The 18,488-nt window shown below is 48.5% G+C and overlaps 1 protein-coding gene across 1 annotated transcript in view; it reads right to left on the bottom strand.

Annotated features, from left to right (window-relative positions):
* Positions 1 to 18,488, bottom strand: part of EHD4 (EH domain containing 4) — a 78,044-nt gene that overhangs the window by 7,448 nt on the left and 52,108 nt on the right. The window contains exons 4-5 of the mRNA XM_017895432.1: positions 10,104 to 10,516; positions 631 to 795 (exon numbers count right to left, since the gene is read on the bottom strand). Of these exons, the coding sequence (XP_017750921.1) occupies positions 631 to 795; positions 10,104 to 10,516 (578 nt within the window). The remainder of the gene's footprint in view (positions 1 to 630; positions 796 to 10,103; positions 10,517 to 18,488) is intronic.

The following is an 18,488-nucleotide window of genomic DNA, read 5'->3' as shown; positions in this document are numbered from 1 at the left end:
AGATATGCCGGTCAGGCCGGGGTGGCTGAATGCAGCACCCATTATTGCCTGGCTGGAGCCGGCCGGCCACAACTCAAGAGAGGCCTTGACAGCGGGCCAACGGCTGCCCAGCGCCAGCCTTTAAGCACAGTCCTCCCTGTGCCCACACAGTCCAGCAGCGTCCGCAGAGCCCCACAGCCCCTGCTGGAGCCCTTGAGCCCGTAGCAGCAAGGCTGCCTGAGCACATAATCCCACAGCGTGGGGCAGGTCCGGGTGGGGCTGGAGGAGGCCGCCCAAGGTGACCTTCAAGGCCACTCCCAGCTCTGATTCCCTCAAGGTTCTGGGATTCCAAAAAGCAGTGTCACTGCAACACCAACCAGCCTCCCTGGACACAGTCTAAGAGGGCTGCTCACCTGACTTTCTCATGGGAGCTTCATTTGCCTTTGGCCATGTGTCTCCTTTGTTTACTCATTTCGGAAGACAGGCAGTTTCTGCTTTATTCATAGCCTATTATCACGGATCACCATTAGGAAGACGCATTCTCCTTGATCCTAAACCATGAGACCCTCATGTGTCTCCAGCAAACAGTCAGACAATGTGGCACTGCATTTCCACTGTCTTGCCCATGACATTGTGAGGGGCTCCCAGTACCTGCATAGCCTTGACCTCGGGGAAGTCCCCTGCAGAAATCTGGTATTCTCGCTGTAGCTGAATGTAGATTTCCGGTAGCCTGCTGATAAGCTCTCTCTTCTTGTTTTCCTTTCCAAATACACTTGGCATCTCCTTCTTCAGGTAGCTGATGATGTAGGCATGCACCTGGAGGGGTACAGATCAGGCAGGGAAGTGTCATTTAGAATTGCACCAGAGAAGGAACAAACAAGATCGCATCTTAACTCCACCATAACACATAGCAGGTACCCACACAGACCAGGTCCCAAGCACAGGAGGAGGGGAGGGTACAGGGGGAGTGCAGCTGTCCACGGGTGGCTGGAATGTGGCCAGACTTGGGGAAATTCTATGGCTACTGTTCTGTTGTGCCTCTGAGTGGCAATTCTCGTGCCTGTAGGGAGTGAGTGCTATGGGTAGGGCCTGGGTGGGAGAGCTCTTAGTTCTGGCAATTAACCAGAATACTCAGGAGAAAGTTTCACCAGGCTGGTGCCTGGGAGCACCAGGAAATGAAACTGGAGGCTGGTGTCAATGGCTGATCAACATGGAAATCTGTGCCCAGGGAACAATGAGATGAGAACTCCCATAACCCCCCTGTTGTGGGAGGTTTAGACTCTGAGATCTCTACAGGCGGAACGAAAGTCATTCTGCACAAGACCAGCTGCCTGGGATCAGGCTGGATGGCAGAAGATCCCTCTGGGAGAGGAGCCCAGAAACCTTGATCACTGGGGCCTGGGGTCTGTCATTGGAGGGGAGAGAATCTGGCCTTAACATTTCCACTCTTCTACTGATTTCCAACTTCAGGATATTAAGAAACGTTCACTACAAAAGTTCTCTTTGTATATCTGTTTTTTTTGGATGGAATCTCGCTCTGTTGCCCAGGCTGGAGTGGAACGGCACGATCTTGGTTCACTGCAACCTTCACCTCCTGGTTCAAGCGATTTTCCTGCTTCAGCCTCCCAAGTAGCTGGGATTATAGGTGTGAGCCATCACGCCTGGCTAATTTTTGTATTTTTAGTAGAGATGGGGTTTCACCATGTTGGCCAGGTTGGTCTTGAACTCCTGACCTCAGGTGATCCACCCACCTTGGCCTCCCAAAGTGCTGGGATTATAGGCATGAGCCACTGTGCCCGGCCTCTTTGTATATCTTGAATTCCAGAGTAATTGTGAAGTCAAGTAAGTAACTAAAATAAGAAAGGATGAAAAACAGAGCGGTGATTACAAAAAAGAAAATGACTATGTAGCAGTGGAAAATCCTATTGAAGAAAACAGGCTTCTACTATAATCTTGTGGAAGTTGAAATTAAATAAAGGGGGTAAGCAGATACATTTTGTAGCTCAGCTGAGGGCCTGTGTGTGGACACATGCTGGACACAGCCAAAAACCTTTTGCGAGGATTCAGACGCTAACCTAAGTACCTAATGCAAGGTCTGACATGCTGAGGTCAGATAATGCCAACTTCCCATCTGCACAAGGGTCGTTTAACAGAAGCAGACACTGTGCAGCCTGGCTACCGCTGAGAGGATGGACTTGGAGAGAGAACGCTAAACCTTTCTGTCACCAACAAACTTGTTTATGTACTTATTTTTCAAATGAAGACAACTGAAATGATTTACAAGATTCTTAAGAGATAACTAGAGAAACCCAAAGTTTGGGATCCGTTATTTAGAACCCTGGGCTTTAACCGCACTCCTGAGGCTGTGATGAGCAAGTGGTAAGCTACCAATTCCTTTGCCTCTGGCAGTGGATGCCTGGCTTGGTGAGGGTGGGCTGGGGAGGGCCAGGGCTGGGGGAGCACCCTCGAACTGGAGGGGCTGCCACGTTCCGTCAGGGAGAACCCAGCTGCTCACCAGCTGTCCTTGCATCATTTCCTTGGTGCAAGGAACTCTGGACTGGGCCTATGTATATGTATACCTATGTATACTCTCTCTTCTGTGCTCAGGCTCACCCCACCCTGGAGCCCCCCAAGGGAAGCAGGAGGCCCCCACAGCTGCTCAGTCTCCCAAACACAAGGGCTTCTTATTGAGACACCCCCCTTCCCTGCCCTGGGGTCCCACCCTGCCCTGGAGCAGCTGCCTAGGCCCCTGCAGGGCTTCCCAAGACCCCTCACCACCTACTAGTAAGGTACCTCTGAGCCGCCAGGCCCCCAGCTCAGGGAGGGCTTAGTTCCCACTCATCTGACTCCTCGCAGCCCCTGTCTTCCGCCCCCAAGGTTGGGCACACTGTTCCTGAACACTCCCTGGTGCCCAGGGCCCGCTTTACCTGCACTGAACTCATCTGATGCACACCTGCCACACCCTCCACCCACTGAGTGGCACCTGCTCCGTCTCAGGCCTCGTGGTGTTTGCTGGCTGATGACCGAGGCTGCCCCAATACTAGGCCTCCAGCGCCCTGACAAACCTGGGGCTGATCTCGTGCCAGGTCTCAACTTCCTCCTCCTTCCACCAGCTTGGTGCCACCTGAGTCATGACCCTTAGGTGACCTGCTCACACTGCGGCTGCTCTCGGCCCCAGCCTCCACTTCTGGGAAGTTCCATTAGCCTGTTTAGTGGAAGTCTCCTGTTATGCTGCCTCTGCACATCCACCTGCCTCCTGCCCTTCCTGGTGCATCCTAGATAATAACCCAGGGCCAGCTTCTATGCACGGACCTGCTTTCAGAAGTTCATCAAGTTGGCCGGGCGTGGTGGCTCATGCCACTAATCCCAGCACTTTGGGAGGCTGAGGCAGGTGGGTCACTTGAGGTCAGGAGTTCGAGATCAGCCTGACCAACATGGTGAAACCCCATCTCTACTAAAAATACAAAAATCAGCTGGGTGTGGTGGTGTGCTCCTGTAGTTTCAGCTACTCGGGAGGCTGAGGCAGGAGAATCGCTTGAACCCGGGAGGTGGAGGTCACAGTGAGCTGAAATTGCCCCACTGTACTCCAGCCTGGGCAACAGAGCAAGACTCCGTCTCTAAATAAATAAATAAATAAATAAATTCATCAAGTCACAAGGTGAATTATAATTCTTAGCATCATGGAGTACTGAATCTGGAAGTGACCCCCGATATCTAATTTAACTCCTGGTTCCAGGACATCCATGTGACTCACTCAAGGTCACACAGCTAGTTGGCAGATGTGGAGCTGGCACTAGCATCCAAGTGCCTCAGTCCTGTCCTGAAAGAATTAATGACTCCCTGTGCGTACGCATTCATAATCTTACTGAAGTTGTTCAAAATCTGGAATTCAAAATGAACTGTGTCCCATAGAATGAGTTTGGAAACCTTTGATCTGAGGTTTGACTTCTGATCATGTCTAATTCACTGAGAGGCTTTGGAAGGGTCCCTTATTCTCCCTTTCCCCACACATCAAACACGGACACAATGATGGCACACAAACGTCAGGACACCACGTGGGAATGCGGGTGAAGACTGAGAGCTGCTGGCGGGATGGATGGAACCCTGTCATTTTTTAAAGTCGTCTGGTAAACAGACGGGACAGCCTGAATGGCTAAAATTCACAGTCAGCCTCCAGAGTTCACTCCTGCACTTATGTGTCAAAGGTGTCCAAATACATGCCAGACCGAGGGCCAGACCTGGTAGTTGTCCCTGGGGAAGGAGATGGAAACACACGGGTCTTTTGACCTTTATAATGAGATAAAACTAATTGGGAAGAGGAGGAGTAGGAAAGAGAAGAGGGGGACTAGACCTAGCGCTGCAAGATGAGGCTCAGGCCCCGTGACCACTGCCTACCCACTGAGCAACTTGGGGCCAGGCGTGGGATCTCCGCCTCAGCGTGCTTATCCACAAATTAGACATGACAGCAACATTCAGCTCACAGCGTTATTATGAGAATAGAAGAGGTCATGTATTTGAATGCACTCTGCTCACTAGAAAGAGGAGGAGCAAATGCGACTTGTTATCAACTAATGGCCAAAGACCCACAGCTGGAGGTGCAGAAATGCGCGCGAGGGCTCCTGGCTGGTTACTCCTTACCAAATAATTAATAAACTCTCTCTATTTAAATAGTAATATAATGAATTTGGGTTCCAAGTGTTTAATTTACATTGACCCCTGGGGGCTTCTGAACATTCGTATCTTGTTCAAGTCATCCTTTGCCCTGTGTAAAGTTGCAGAAGCCCAAGGCATCTAATGGGGATGACTGGGGGAATCAAATGGATCAGAATGACAACATGGGTTTTCTCTCGACTAATAACTCAATGAGCAGAAAGGAATGTCCTCCCCTTTAAATGTATATGAATGCATATGTAGTTCACACTTTCTCTCTGACACAGGTCTCATTAATTGCGTCCAATGATGTGTGTGTGTGTGTGTGTCTCCAAGACTGAGACACACATACTAAAGAGTGATACTGGCCACATCTACTCTGGGCTTGGAGGGTAAGTTCAGCGAGTGCTGGATGCTGGCAGTGACCAGTGCTGGAATGAAAAGCTTCATGGAATGTGAGGATCAGGCAGTAGGTAGGGGAAGGTGGGCTGGGAAGGCATGGTGACGCCTGTGCCACGCTCATCCGCAAACTTAACACGACCTGCCGGAGACCTGCGGCTTTGGAAGCCCAGCTCTGGAAACCTGCATAGAGTATTTAAAGCCAGGGTATCAGCACGTTTATCAAGTGGGTTTATGATAATATAAAAAATTCAGTTAATAAGCCCGAGACCCAAAAGATGAACCCATGAGGTAACAAGAGTGTGAGACTGTGAGAGGCAGAGAAACGCGGCTGACGTGTTCCCACTTGAGCAAGGGTTTGTTATTCTGTTCAGATCAAACTGGCTCCAATGGCATGAGTAATTCTGAGCAGCATTAAAGGGGACTGGAGGGGGCCACACAGTCGTCTGAGGTCAACCTTCAAAGAGACAGGCTTCCATTTATAGGCTCAAGCACTGACACACACATGTCCACAGGAGCTCAGGGCTGCTGACCGATTTATTTTTAGAGCCCTGCCGAGGACTAGGCAATACCACGATCTTCATGATCCACCATATCATGATTCTCACACACTTTAGCCTGAATCCATTTGGTGCACAAAAAATGTGTCATTTCTTTATAGGAGGTTTTTTTTTTTTTGAGATGGAGTCTTGCTTTGTCACCCAGGCTGAAGTGCAGTGGCATGATCCTGGTTGACTGCAACCTCCGACTCCTGAGTTCAAGCGATTCTCCTGCCTCAGCCTCCTGAGTAGCTGGGATTAAAGGCACCCGCCACCACGCCCAGCTAATTTTTGTATTTTTAGTATAGATGGGGTTTCACCATGTTAGCCAGGCTGGTCTCGAACTCCTGACCTCAAGTGATCCACCCGCCTCAGTCTCCCGAAGTGTTGGGATTACAGGCGTGAGCCACAGTGCCTGGCCTATAGAAGGAATTTGACAGTGCAAACAGACAGGAAAGCCAGGCTCTGCACATCACATGTGACTGAGAAGAGTCTATGTTTGAAAGAATAAGCTAAATTCCACAGAACTATAGTGAACCTTGAGAATCACTGAGCTCTCCTCTTCTTTCTCAGTTTTACTTGTTTCTTCCTCAAATGTTGCCTCATTTTTGTTGAGCAAAGATCTCCAAATGGGTGACAGCCTTTCCTATTCTTGGGCAATATGTTTCTAAAGGGTGGGGTCTGACAGTGTACTTGCACTGTCTGGGATTTGTACGAGTCTAATTTTTTAAATTTGGCTATTTTAGTTATAGCTGAATAGAAGTAAACGATATTTTCCAAACCCTTTTTTTTGGGCTTTCGCAAAATAGATTCCTTTAAAGAATCATGAAATGAACCCTGATTGGCATCTCAGAGTGTGAGCCATCTTCCAAGAAGGATGTCTACTGAGATTGTAAGAAGTGATCTTTGAGGCTAACCAAAAACCCACTCTAAAGGTTTCCTGTTCCTTAAATACAGAGTTGTGAAAAAATATATAAACAGAAAAAGCAGGGAAATAAACTTCAAGAGCTCTTTGGGAAGAATATCTACTTTTCACATGATTAAAATGTCACCTTTATGACACTTGGAGTTTGATTAAAATGATGACGCAGTTGCTTTATCTGGATGGGCCATGAATCCTGGTTCATTATGGTGTTCTATAAATAAACATACTCCACAACCCAACTCAGACTTGACACCTCTTAGCTGACATCTGAAAACTTACCCTTTGCATGTTTTCAAAGTGTCAGCTTGATAAACCTAAACTTTGCAGGGTTGCTGTGAATGGAGACTTTTACAGAATAAACAGAATAACAGATCAGTGCAGAAAACAAGGACACAAGTGAGGAGGTACTGCAGCTGCCATTCACTCCCAATTTCAGGTGACTGCTTTCTGGACTGAGGCGTCACACTGACCAAGGTTTGAATGTATACTTTGCAGCTTACAGGCTGTGAAGCCTTGGGGACATGACTTCAGCTTTCTGAGCTTCGGTTCCCTCAGGTGGGAAATGAGGACAAAAGTGCCCAACTGTGTAGCTGTCAACAGGATCAAACAAAATAACATACGTAATGCAGACTACAGAGCTTTGGAGCACTGTTGGTGTGAAAAAGGAAAACTGGATCAAGAGAAAGGTTCATAAACCAAAATAAAACACTTTTGGGAAATATAAACACTCCGAAAAGAAAAACTCAGGTAAGTCTCTGTCCATTTAAGCAGAAGCAAGTTCAGTGGTGGAACATGAAACTGCAGGTGGTATGAGGTCAATGTCATGAGTTAGCGGCCAAGGCCACCGTGCTGAGTCCGACTTCTCCTCCGGGTGAGCCCGCTTCCTGTCCTCGCTCTTCAGCATGGCACTGCCCACGAGCGACTGGCACTGAGAAGCTCTGGCTGCAAATACCCATACTTCGAACATTTTCCTTTGTGAAAAGGAACAAGCCAGATACTATTCTTAGGAGGAAAAAAAACCACAAGCCTTTTTCCTACAAGTAAGCTCAGCAAGTTTGACCGTCCCCCACTCCCCACATCCACACAAGGGTTTTCATTATTCACGGCGTCAGAATACAGAGCAGTGTTCTATGCCTCTCCAAACCCAGGCCACGCTGGCCCGTTCAGAGGGCCCAAGGCTCAAGGATGGCAGGGAAGCTCTATAGGTTAAGGTGCCTAGTATTTCCAGAGAGCTTTCTGCTCCTTATTTATTTATTTATTTGAGACAGAATCTCGTTCTGTCACCTAGGCTAGAGTGCAGTGGTGCAATCTTGGCTCACTGCAACCTCCACCTCCAGGGTTCAAGTGATTCTCCTGCCTCAGCCTCCTGAGTAGCTGGGACTACAGGTGTCTGCCACCATGCCTGGCTAATTTTGGTATTTTTACTAGAGATGGGGTTTCACTATTCGGCCAGGCTGGCCTTGAACTCCTGACTTTGTGATCCGCCTGCCTCGGCCTCCTGAAGTGCTGGGATTACAGGTGTGAGCCACTGTGCCTGGCCTCCTTATCTATTTATATGACTGAATACAGCAGCATCTCCAGTCACTGGGTCCTCAGCAATAACTGGTAAATGAGGAACGTACATGAGCACTTAAAAATAGTTCAAAAAAATCTCAAAATCTGCAAAGCCTATGACATGAGTCACCAACTTTGGTTATAAAATAATGTGGGGTGTCACATACCCCGAAGGTTGTTCAGTTGTACCTGCTGGAGAAAGGAAACACCACAAACCAAGGGATCACTGAGCAGAAAAACAGTCTTCCTGCTACCAAGCATCAGGTCCAGGACAAGGGTGAGGGAGAAATCATTTCAGGAGAACTGCACGTAAGTGGATTTACAAACTAGTTAGCACAACTGCCTTGCAGAACTGGAACACAAATGGCTTGTAGTTCTGGAAAGGAAGCCACTTGGACCAGGAAGAATGGATAAAGAAGGGTGACTCACACAAGCACCACGCCGCTGCAGGTTAGCTGAGCCATATGGGAGGAATGCGTGCACACGCACTGTGACACAGGTGACAGAGAGGGACACAGGACATCGAGGTCCTATGTGAGGGGCAGCAGCAGCCAGGGAGGTGTTTGTTTTCACCCAGGCGAGAGGCTGCCCTGTGAGCACAGCAGCACGAGGACAGGCTGCTAATGAGCGGCGAGGAGGAGGAAGGCTTGTCCCCATCTCGGTTGTCACCATCAGGGAAGCCCTCCCTGCCTCCTGGCCAGGCATGTAGTCACCCTCCCCAGAGCACTCGTGGCAGTGTCCGCACCACGACTGGCACATAGCCAATCACCTAGGGAGCTTTCCACACACACACACACGTTTACATACATGCATATGCACACATGGCCGTGTGCACCCACACCCCTACATCCGAAGCTCTGGGGCAGGGCCTGGGAATGTATGTTGCTTCTGATGATCAGCCAGGTTTGAGCTTCACTAGGACTAACTGAGCGCGGTGGTCACACCTGTAATCCCAGCACTTTGGGAGGCCGAGGTGGATGGATCATGAGGTCAAGAGATCGAGACCATCCTGGCTAACACGGTGAAACCCCGTCTCTACTAAAAATACAAAAAATTAGCTGGGCAAGGTGGCGGGCACCTGTAGTCCCAGCTACTCGGGAGGCTGAGGCAGGAGAATGCCGTGAACCCGGGAGGCAGAGGTTGCAGTGAGCCGAGGTCGTGCCACTACACTCCAGCCTGGGCGACAGAGCGAGACTCTGTCTCAAAAAAAAAAAAAAAAAAAACTCTAAGGGCACTTCCAGCATTAGAGGACAATGATTTTATGGAACATGCACATATTTTTTAAAGAGCCGTATTTTTCCTCTATATTTTCTCTTGAAGGAGGGATATGCTTTTCTCTCTTTGGAGACATGACTTGACTCTGCCACTTGAGGGATGTCAGCAGGTCGCCTCTCACTGCCCCATTGGGCACACACTCCCGGGGCTGCTGAAAGGCTCAGCTATGAGGCAGGGGAGCCAGGAGCCCAGGCATGCAGGCTCACAGCCCGCAGCCCAGAATGAGGATGGGCTGTGACCCAAAATCAGCACACTCCAAGGGTAAGGCTGAGCCAACCTTCTCCCCAGGGCTCCCCTGGATCCAGGTGGTAACACTGGCCTTTGGTGCATGGGGACTAGCAGTGGCCTCTCAGCATCCCATTGGTCTCACCAGTGCCACCTCTCTCAGGTTTGGCTGGTTATATTCCTATCGTCCTGACATCCTAACAGCTACCATGTAGCGGGTGCACTGACTGACTCCCTCCCTGTGCACCAGGCACTATGCCAAGTGCTCTGTCACACTGACAAACTGTCACCCCAAGTCCTTATAAGCGCCTTGTGAAGTGCTCTTATTAGCTCCATGGTACAGATCGGAGAACAGCGTTAGTCATCTGCCCAGGAGCGCAGAGCCAGGAGCCAGGGTGTCGGCAGGGCCACCTGACCTTGAGGCTGTATTCTTAACCTAGAGCGTGTTCATTCCTTAAGCCTTCTGGAACGGAGTCTCCTCCCACCCACCTTGCCACTGGAGAGGAGAGAGCAGAATCCTAGCCCCTGGCCTCTGTGCAGGGCGTCTCCTGGCTTACCTTGGCCAGCCTCGCTCGCTTGATGAGGTCATTGAGTTTGCGCACCGCTGCCTTCTGGGGGAGGCTCTGGATGTCTCTGAAGAGGTCCTGGGCCTCGGCCTCGAAGAGCCGGCGGTTGTCTGTGTTCTGCAGGGGCTGCGCCCAGAAGGAGCCAATGTAGACGCGCAGCACCTCTGGCGTGTTGATGACCTTGCCCAGGGACCACATGAGGGCCCCATAGACCCGCATCAGCTGCTGCGTGTCCACTTGGTCGGCCTTGTTCAGCACTACACGGATCTTGTCGTCCTGGCCTCGGAAGGCCTTGATGGCCTCTGAGAATTCATCTGAGATGTCCAGCTTGTGAGCGTCAAAGAGCAGGATGATCCTGTCCACCCTCTCGGCAAACCACTGCAGGACCTGGCAGAAGTCATAGCCTGGGTGGAGAGAAGGACACATCAGTGTGGCCACTGCTGCAGGAGACATGTTTCCCGGGATGGCTCAGGAACAGTCTCGCCCTCCAGCAGCTGCCAGGGAGACAGCCCTGTCTCCAACCTGGAGGCAGTGGAGGCCTGGTGACTTGAAAATCATGGTCTGGATGAATCTGGGCGGGAAGGACCTGGGGAGCCCTTCCACAGGAGGAGGGGGAAATAGAATGGGGCTCATGGTCACTTTGGGAATTGCTGACTTCCGTATCTGCAATTTCATTTGGTCCTCATGAGTGTTTTACTTCACCTAATAAAGACCTTTTGCTTGATGGCAAAATCGATCAGTGGTTTTGTAAAAACACAGGCCACAGGTCAAAAGATCCTACTTCTCAAAAGTCTCACTTTTCTGAAAGCCCAGATAGAGAAGAAAGAGAACCAGGGGCCACCTTGCGTCCCATGGGGTATCCCGTAGGCATAACAGAAGAGCCTTCACCTTCAATTAACCCAAGTTTGTAGAGTGCTGAGGAGGTCAAAGGTTGGCCCAGCAGGTGTTGTGATCCACTATTTATCTTTGGACTATTTATAGCTCAGGTATATTATAAATATTTTAAAAATATTACATCTCACAGTCATTGTGTAAAATGGTCTCTTGCCAATTTCTTTTTTTAAAATGGCCAGGCCCACAGCAAATTCTGTTCAGCCTATTCTGGCCAGCTCCACAAATCATGCAGCTGCGTAAACACTCTTCAGCCCAAGGTCAAGGCTCTCGGGCCTTTCCCCAGGGAGGCAGATTCCCACGAAAAGCAAACAAGAGGAGGCCAAGCCCACAAAGTTGACTTTTTATCTCAGTCTCACCAGTTGCAGAAGCAGAGTCTCAGTCCAGCCCAGCTAGTGCTGAGATGTCACCTTGCCCGACCCCCATGCTAGGGATTGTCTCCCCTCTTCTGTTAGATTTTGAAAACTTTCAAACATACATAAACATCTATAAGTCATATAATGAATGCTGATGTACCTGCCACATAATTTTAACAAATGTTGACACTTTGCTTTGCTTGCTATTTCAGATACGTTTTAAAACCAAATCTAGTTTCTTCAGATAACAAAATACCATACAGTGGTGAGACGGGACTAGATCTTCACTTGTCAACACAGGCAAATCTCCAGAAAATAACAAGAGTAAAAACTTAGTTTCAAAAGGATATGTACAGCATGGTAACATTCACGTAAAATGCTAAAATACAAAATACTCAACCATCCATGGATACAGACTATAGCACAAATACAAAAACCTCAACAGCAATTGTGAGACCCTGGTTGGCCGTGGGGGTGGAGAAGGTGTGGATCTAAGGCAGAGGAGGAAGTATCTGAGGGGAACAATGTATTAGGTGAAAATAAAGAGGGTCTGCGGACTAAGGTTTCCATGCATTTGAAGAACAGGTGTTAGAGGAATAGCTGAACAAGCAAACTGGATTCAGGTCTATTTTTCATAAAGAAAATAAGACACTCGGTAATGCTGAAGCCCCCGTGCACCCCTCCGCGAGTCCTTCCCCCCACTAGGAGGCCGCTGTTCGGAGTGTGGTGTCTATGCCGCCACACGCGTGGATGCTTCCAGTTCATGCTTTTCATTTCTCTGTTCTGTCTCACTGCGCACTCCCTGACTCCTTGCGGATAAGGAAGACAAAGGCCGTTCTCGGAATGTGGGCCAGTTTATTTTCATTGCTGTCAGCAGCCAGTTTAGGTCAGAGGAAAATCAAATACCTACTGACAGGGTCACACATAGTATGCAAAGATTTAGAGTCAAGGTTTCACTGTGAGTTCTGTCCCGAAAGGCCAGAACAAATTGCCCCCTAGGGTAACACAAAGTGCTACCGTCATTTGAGACAAACGTGTGCACAGACAGCCCTAGCCCACAGGACTGTAGGTCCTCAGAGGATGAATGAACTGGCTGCTCGCTGGGTGCCGGGAAGATGCTCTGGAGCCACCCACAGATGGACCTGCATGGGGACTTGCTTTTCCAGGAGAGATGATGGATTCACCATGCTGACCTGACCACTCACCCACGTGGTCTTCCTAGTGACCAGCTGGGGTGTCTGAAGGTTCAGAAACAAATCAAAGAAAATGCTGTGCCCAGGGTGCCCATGGAGTGAACGTGAGTTGCTTTTGCTGAATACCCTTCCTGTTGGGTCGGGAGGTATCCTTTACGGGCTGTGGAGGCTGAAAGTGTGGCAGAGAGTCCCTCGCCCCATTCCTTAGCAAGCTGGGGCACAGGCATGTGATCTAGAGTTAGACATTCACCTCCTTCCACCAGAGAGGAGTGCTGAACCTTAGGGAAATGACACGAAGACACAGTGAAAATAAGAATTTATTCACGGTGGTGGCGGCTTCTTCTTTTCTAAGCCTAGTTCTCCAACTTTCCCATTAATCCTGTGAAAACTTCTCCAAAACATTTTCTTTCCTACTTAAATTAGTTAGAATCAGCTTCTTTGGTTTGCTATTGAAAGCGATGATAGGGCTGGGCACGGTGGCTAATGCCTGTAATCCCAGTACTCTGGGAGGGAGAGGCGGGAGGATTGTTTGAGGCTAGGAGTTTGAAGCCACCTGGCGATATAGTGAGACCCTGTCTCTACAAAAAATAAAAACAAATTAACTGGGCGTGGTGGCGTATGCATGTGGGCTCAGCTCCTTGGGAGGCTGAGGCAGGAAGACCACTTGAGGCCAGGAGTTTGAGGCAGTGAGCCGTGGATACACACTGTACTCCAGCCTGGGTGACAGAGTGGGACCCTGTCATACACACACACACACACACACACACACACACACACACACAAAGAAAGAACCACAGTTGGTAAACAATCCTCCCCTCACCCCCATTTAAGATTTCGGAATACCTCTTAGTGTCAGTTCCGCAAGAAACCTGCCGCCCAAACTGAAACACAGCTGTCACTAGCTGTGCTCGCGCCAACCCAGCCGTGCTCGTGCCAACTCAGCCGTGCAGATGCAGTCTCTCTTCCTCTCAGGGCCGCCTGGGTTAATGGTTAGCTTTGATTGCAACACTTGTGTTTAAACTTTAACTTAAATTGGAGTTCCTAACAGTTAATTTAAGTATTTTTTAAAAATATTCCATTTCAATGCTATAGTGAAATCAAAAGTTATTAGGAACAGAGTTGCCAGATTTAAGTTTACTATAAGTGATGCCAATACTCATGTCTGCAGGAACAGGTGTATATCCATATTTTCTTGTGTTAAAGCAACAATGAGAGCTTAATACAGTTCGAGAAGTACAGGTAGGCAGAGCTGTGTTTGTTCTGTCCCCGAGCAGGTGTAAGAGGACTGCCTGTCACACGTCAGGCAACACAATCAAAGGAGTAGAAATCACCGTGTCCAAAAGAGAGCAAGGAATGATCAAAGCTGGGAGAGGTTGGTCTGCTTACCACCTCCCCCTACAAAGTTAGGATGATTTTGCCACTGTAAGCACGTTAAGTGTACTGCACAGTGGGATTAAATAAGTCACATTGTTGTACAACCATCACCGCCACCCAGCTCCAGAACTCTTTCACCTTCCCCAACCGAAACTCTGAACCCATCAAGCACGAATTCTCCCTTCCTCTCTCCAGCCCTGGCGACCACCATTCTACTTTTTGTCTTTATGAATCTGACTTCCCGGAAGTGTCCTTTTGTACTTCCTGGAAGTGTCCTTTTGTACTTCCTGGAAGTGTCCTTTTGTACTTCCTGGAAGTGTCCTTTTGCGCCTGGCTTCTTCCACTCAGCACAAGGTCCTCGAGATCCATCTGTGGTGTAGCATGTGTCAGAGTCTCCCTCCTCCTAAGGCTGAATAGGTCTGCTTGATTCTTGCATCGTGAAGGACTCAGGCACCAAAGACCTAGCTACCCAAAAATCCCAGCGGATCTAACTCCCAACATATCATTTAGTCTGCCTGCTAAAGGAAAACAGTCATTCAGAAGGACCTAGTGACCACTGATCCTCAAAGCCTGTTCCTGTATTGGAATGAAATAAGGGGCTTTGCTAAAATTTAGACTCCTAGGCCCCTCCCCAGAACCACTGAATCAGAACCCCTGGGGCTGAGCCTGGCGATCTGCACTTAGAAGCTCCCCAGATGACTGCAATGCGTGGTGCAGTTTGAGGATCACTGTCTAGACTCGATACCAGGGTGGGGGAATTGTACAGATAGGTTTATGTTCCTGTTGGTTAGCAAGCAACAAAACAAATCAAATACATTTAAAGGAGTATTATTTCCTTTTATTCCAAAAAGTTACCAATAGATGTTTAGGTGGTGCATCACAGGTCCAGGAAACGCAGAATTGAACATGCTTATTTGAAGACGGATTTTAAAACTCACCCAAGCTCCCTGCTTTTGCCCATGCTGGGCCCTGGCCCTGGTGAACCCTTCCTCTATGGTCTACACCGGGCCTAGAGATCCAGCCCAAATCCTAGTCATTCTTCAAAATATCTGGGCCAACTTTGATTAAGTTAGACATTACGTACCTTTAAGCTCCAGTTTTTTTCACCTGTAAGATCGGGTTGTTAAGTGATTATATGAGAAATGCTTTCATGGTGTTGAGACTTTGTTAATTTTCAGCAAATGTGAGCTGTGGTTACTCTGGTTTCCTCAACTGCTCCCCATCCTGAGTTCCCTTGCCTGTGCTGCCTGTGGCACCACTTGACACAGGGTATTAAAATCAGAGGGATGGGCTGGTCTCTCTCATTAGATTATATATTCTCTAACCATAGGAACCATGTCTTCATCACAGTCACATAAGATAGTGGTGGACAACGTGGGCCTTGGACCCAGACTGCCTGGGACCTTCCTGGCTCCATCACTTACTAGTTCTGTGACCTTGGGCAAGTTACTTCACCTCTCTGTGCCTCATTCCCTCATCTGTAACAATAGTGTCTTAGGGCTATGCTAGGACTGATAATAGTATCCACAGGCCTCAGGAGCTGCAGAGTTAATATAAGTGAAGCATTTAGAATCACCTTGGCACCTAGAAAGCGGTCCAAAATGCTATCTACTGGTTATTCTAAAAATCTTTGTATCCAGTGCCTGGCACACAGTGAGGATGCAAGAAATATTTGTGGGAGAAGCACAGTCTGCGGTTATAGAAGGAAATAAAATTATTTAGGGTGAAGGCGACAGTGCACCAATGCTTGAGACAAGTGAGAGCATCAGTGCTCAGAAGTAGATAACAGAAGATACCAAGGGAACAAAAACACTGCTCATCTGCGGTCAACGGAGCAGCAGACTCACAGAAGCCCAGTGGCCTTCCTTTTCTACCAGCAGGTCTTAAAGATTCCAGCTTGCTCCTCAATTGAATCTATGATTTTAATCACAGACACTCTCCAGCTCAGGAAAGTCCTGTACATACCCATGCTGGCTGGAATAAAGCAGGGCACACGTTTGTACCCAGAAGGATGAGAATAACGAATGTTTCCAAAGGTTCTATTAGAGGGTGGTTAGGTTCCCAGGAACACTAGAGGTTAGCTACACTGTGCTAACTAGGCCTATGAAGGAAGCAATCACTTAGAACAAGGTTGAAAACCAAGAGGCCTCAGACTGAATGTGGTGCTCAGCTGCTGTTTTGTTTGGTCTGCATAGTGGGTTTTTTTTTTTTTTTTTTTTTTTTGAGACGGAGTCATGCACTGTTGCCCAGCCTGGAGTGCAGTGGCACAATCTCAGCTCAATACAAGCTCTGCTTCCTGGGTTCACGCCATTCTCCTGCCTCAGCCTCCCGAGTAGCTGGGACTACAGGCACAGCCACCACGACTGGCTAAATTTTTGTATTTTTAGTAGAGACGGGGTTTCGACGTGTTGGCGAGGATGGTCTTGATCTCCTGACCTCGTGATCCGCCCGCCTTGGCCTCCTAAAGTGCTGGGATTACAGGCGTGAGCCACCACACCTGACCTTTGTTTTAAGACAGGGTCTCACTTTGTCATGTGGGCTGGAGCACAGTGGGGTGATTATGGCTCACTGCAGCCTTGACTTCCCTGGCTTAAGCAATTCTCCTGCCTCAGCCTCCCAAGTAGCTGGGATCACAGGTGTGCGTCACCATGCCTGGCTAACTTTTGAAACAATTTTTTATAGAGATGGGTCTCACTATGTTGCCCAGGCTGGTCTCAAACTCCTGGGTTTGGTGATCCTCCTGCCTTGGCCTCCCAAAGGGGTGGGATTACAGGTGTGAGCCACCGTGCCTGGCCTATATAGTATTTTTAAAATTCTGAGTGGACTGTATTTGGTCTGGACGTGCATTGTTCAGTTCTTACAGACAGCTCAGTTCATAGATGCATCCCCCTGGTGTTCAGTGCTGGGTAGAGACACAACAACTCGGACTCAGCCTTTGAGACCAAGCTCTGTGTCCTCTGAGAAGTGGCCCCTGCTCTTCTGGGCTCCTACAGGAGTCCTACAACCCTGCTGGGCTGTGAGCCATAAGGGTAGGCCTTCTTACCTGCTGGTCACAGCCCAGAACAGTGCTGACTAGGAGAAGGTCAGCTTCTGAGTCAATGCTTCTGAGAGGACTGAATGTTTTCTGTGAAAAAATCTGTTCAAAATTCCCAATACTGGCTTTAAACAATCTTTTGGAACACATGTGTCTGGACATTGAGAGTACACTGAACATCTTGGAATTTTACAAGACACTTCAAAGACAAAAGTAAAAAATGGATTGGTGAGTAATTATGAAGTGTCCAGGACATGGCTGGAACAGTCACCGAGGGACCCACTTCTATAAGCCCCAAACTGGAAGTGATCCCAATGTCCATGTCCCTCAACGGGATGAGATGGATACACTGTGGCACAACTATTCAGTGGAATACCACTCAGCCGTGAAGAGGAATGAACTGCTGAATGAACTGCATGGCTGAATCTCAGACACATTATGCTGAGTAAAAGAAGACAGACACCAGAGAGTGCTTTCTGGGGGATTCCATTCCTATGAGATTTTAAAACAGGCAAAGCTAAACCACAGTGACAGAAGGCAGGCAGTGGCTGCCTGTGACGGGAGCCCAGCTGGTGAGTGGAACGGACAAACAGGGAGCGTCTCAGGGTAACGGAAAGTTTCTATAACTTGATGATGGCCATGGTCACATGAGTATGCAAATGTGTCCAATTCACCAAACTGTACAATTAGATAAAATAGATGCATTTTTCATGCATGTAATCCCAGCATTTTGGGAGGCTGGGGCGGGCGGTCTGCCTGAGGTCAGGAGTTTGAGATCAGCCTGGCCAACTTGGTGAAACCCTGTCTCTACTAAAAATACAAAAACTAGCCAGGCTAATTTTTGGCAGGTACCTGTAATCCCAGCTACTCGGGAGGCTGAAGCAGGAGAATCGCTTGAACCCGGGAGGTGAAGGTTGCAGTGAGCCGAGATTGTACCACTGTACTCCAGCCTGGGTGACAGAGAGAGACTCTATCTCAAAAAAAAAAAAAAAAAGGTGCATTTAATCATATGTTATACTTCTACAAAATTGACTTAAAAAGCAAAAGTAAATAGGAAGAAAAGAAAGAAAAAACCAAGGCTGCTAAACTTGTTTAAAAATACACATCTCCACAAACTGCTGAATGGACCAGGAAGTTGAAATCTGTTCATCAAGGGGCTACATACCTAAGCTGGCTGTATATGGAGATGAACGAAGCTAAAGTAGAAGTCTTAAAGCTTTAGAGGAAATCGGCCTTAAGAACCACTCGAAGCGGCTAACCTGCATCCTGATTTCTGGCCAAAGTGATGAGAGCCTCTCATGGTGACAGATCAGGAGTGAGAATACTCCGAGTTTGTGAGAACTGGTTTCAGCTAGGCACAGTGCAACACGGCCTGGGGCACGGACCGATCTGGACCTGTATGTGTTTGCACGTACGAGTGTGTGTTGTGGGTGCAGGACTCAACATAACCATAGAACCATCCCACAGTGCTCAGTATATTTTCAACACTTATTCATGCAATTAATAGAAATTTCAATTCTTTAAGACC

Source organism: Rhinopithecus bieti, unplaced genomic scaffold, assembly GCF_001698545.2.
Source record: "Rhinopithecus bieti isolate Rb0 unplaced genomic scaffold, ASM169854v2 scaffold_26426, whole genome shotgun sequence".
NCBI lineage: Eukaryota > Metazoa > Chordata > Mammalia > Primates > Cercopithecidae > Rhinopithecus > Rhinopithecus bieti.
The sequence above is the reverse complement of the archived record's forward strand: the minus strand, read 5'-3'. Positions and strand labels throughout refer to the sequence as shown.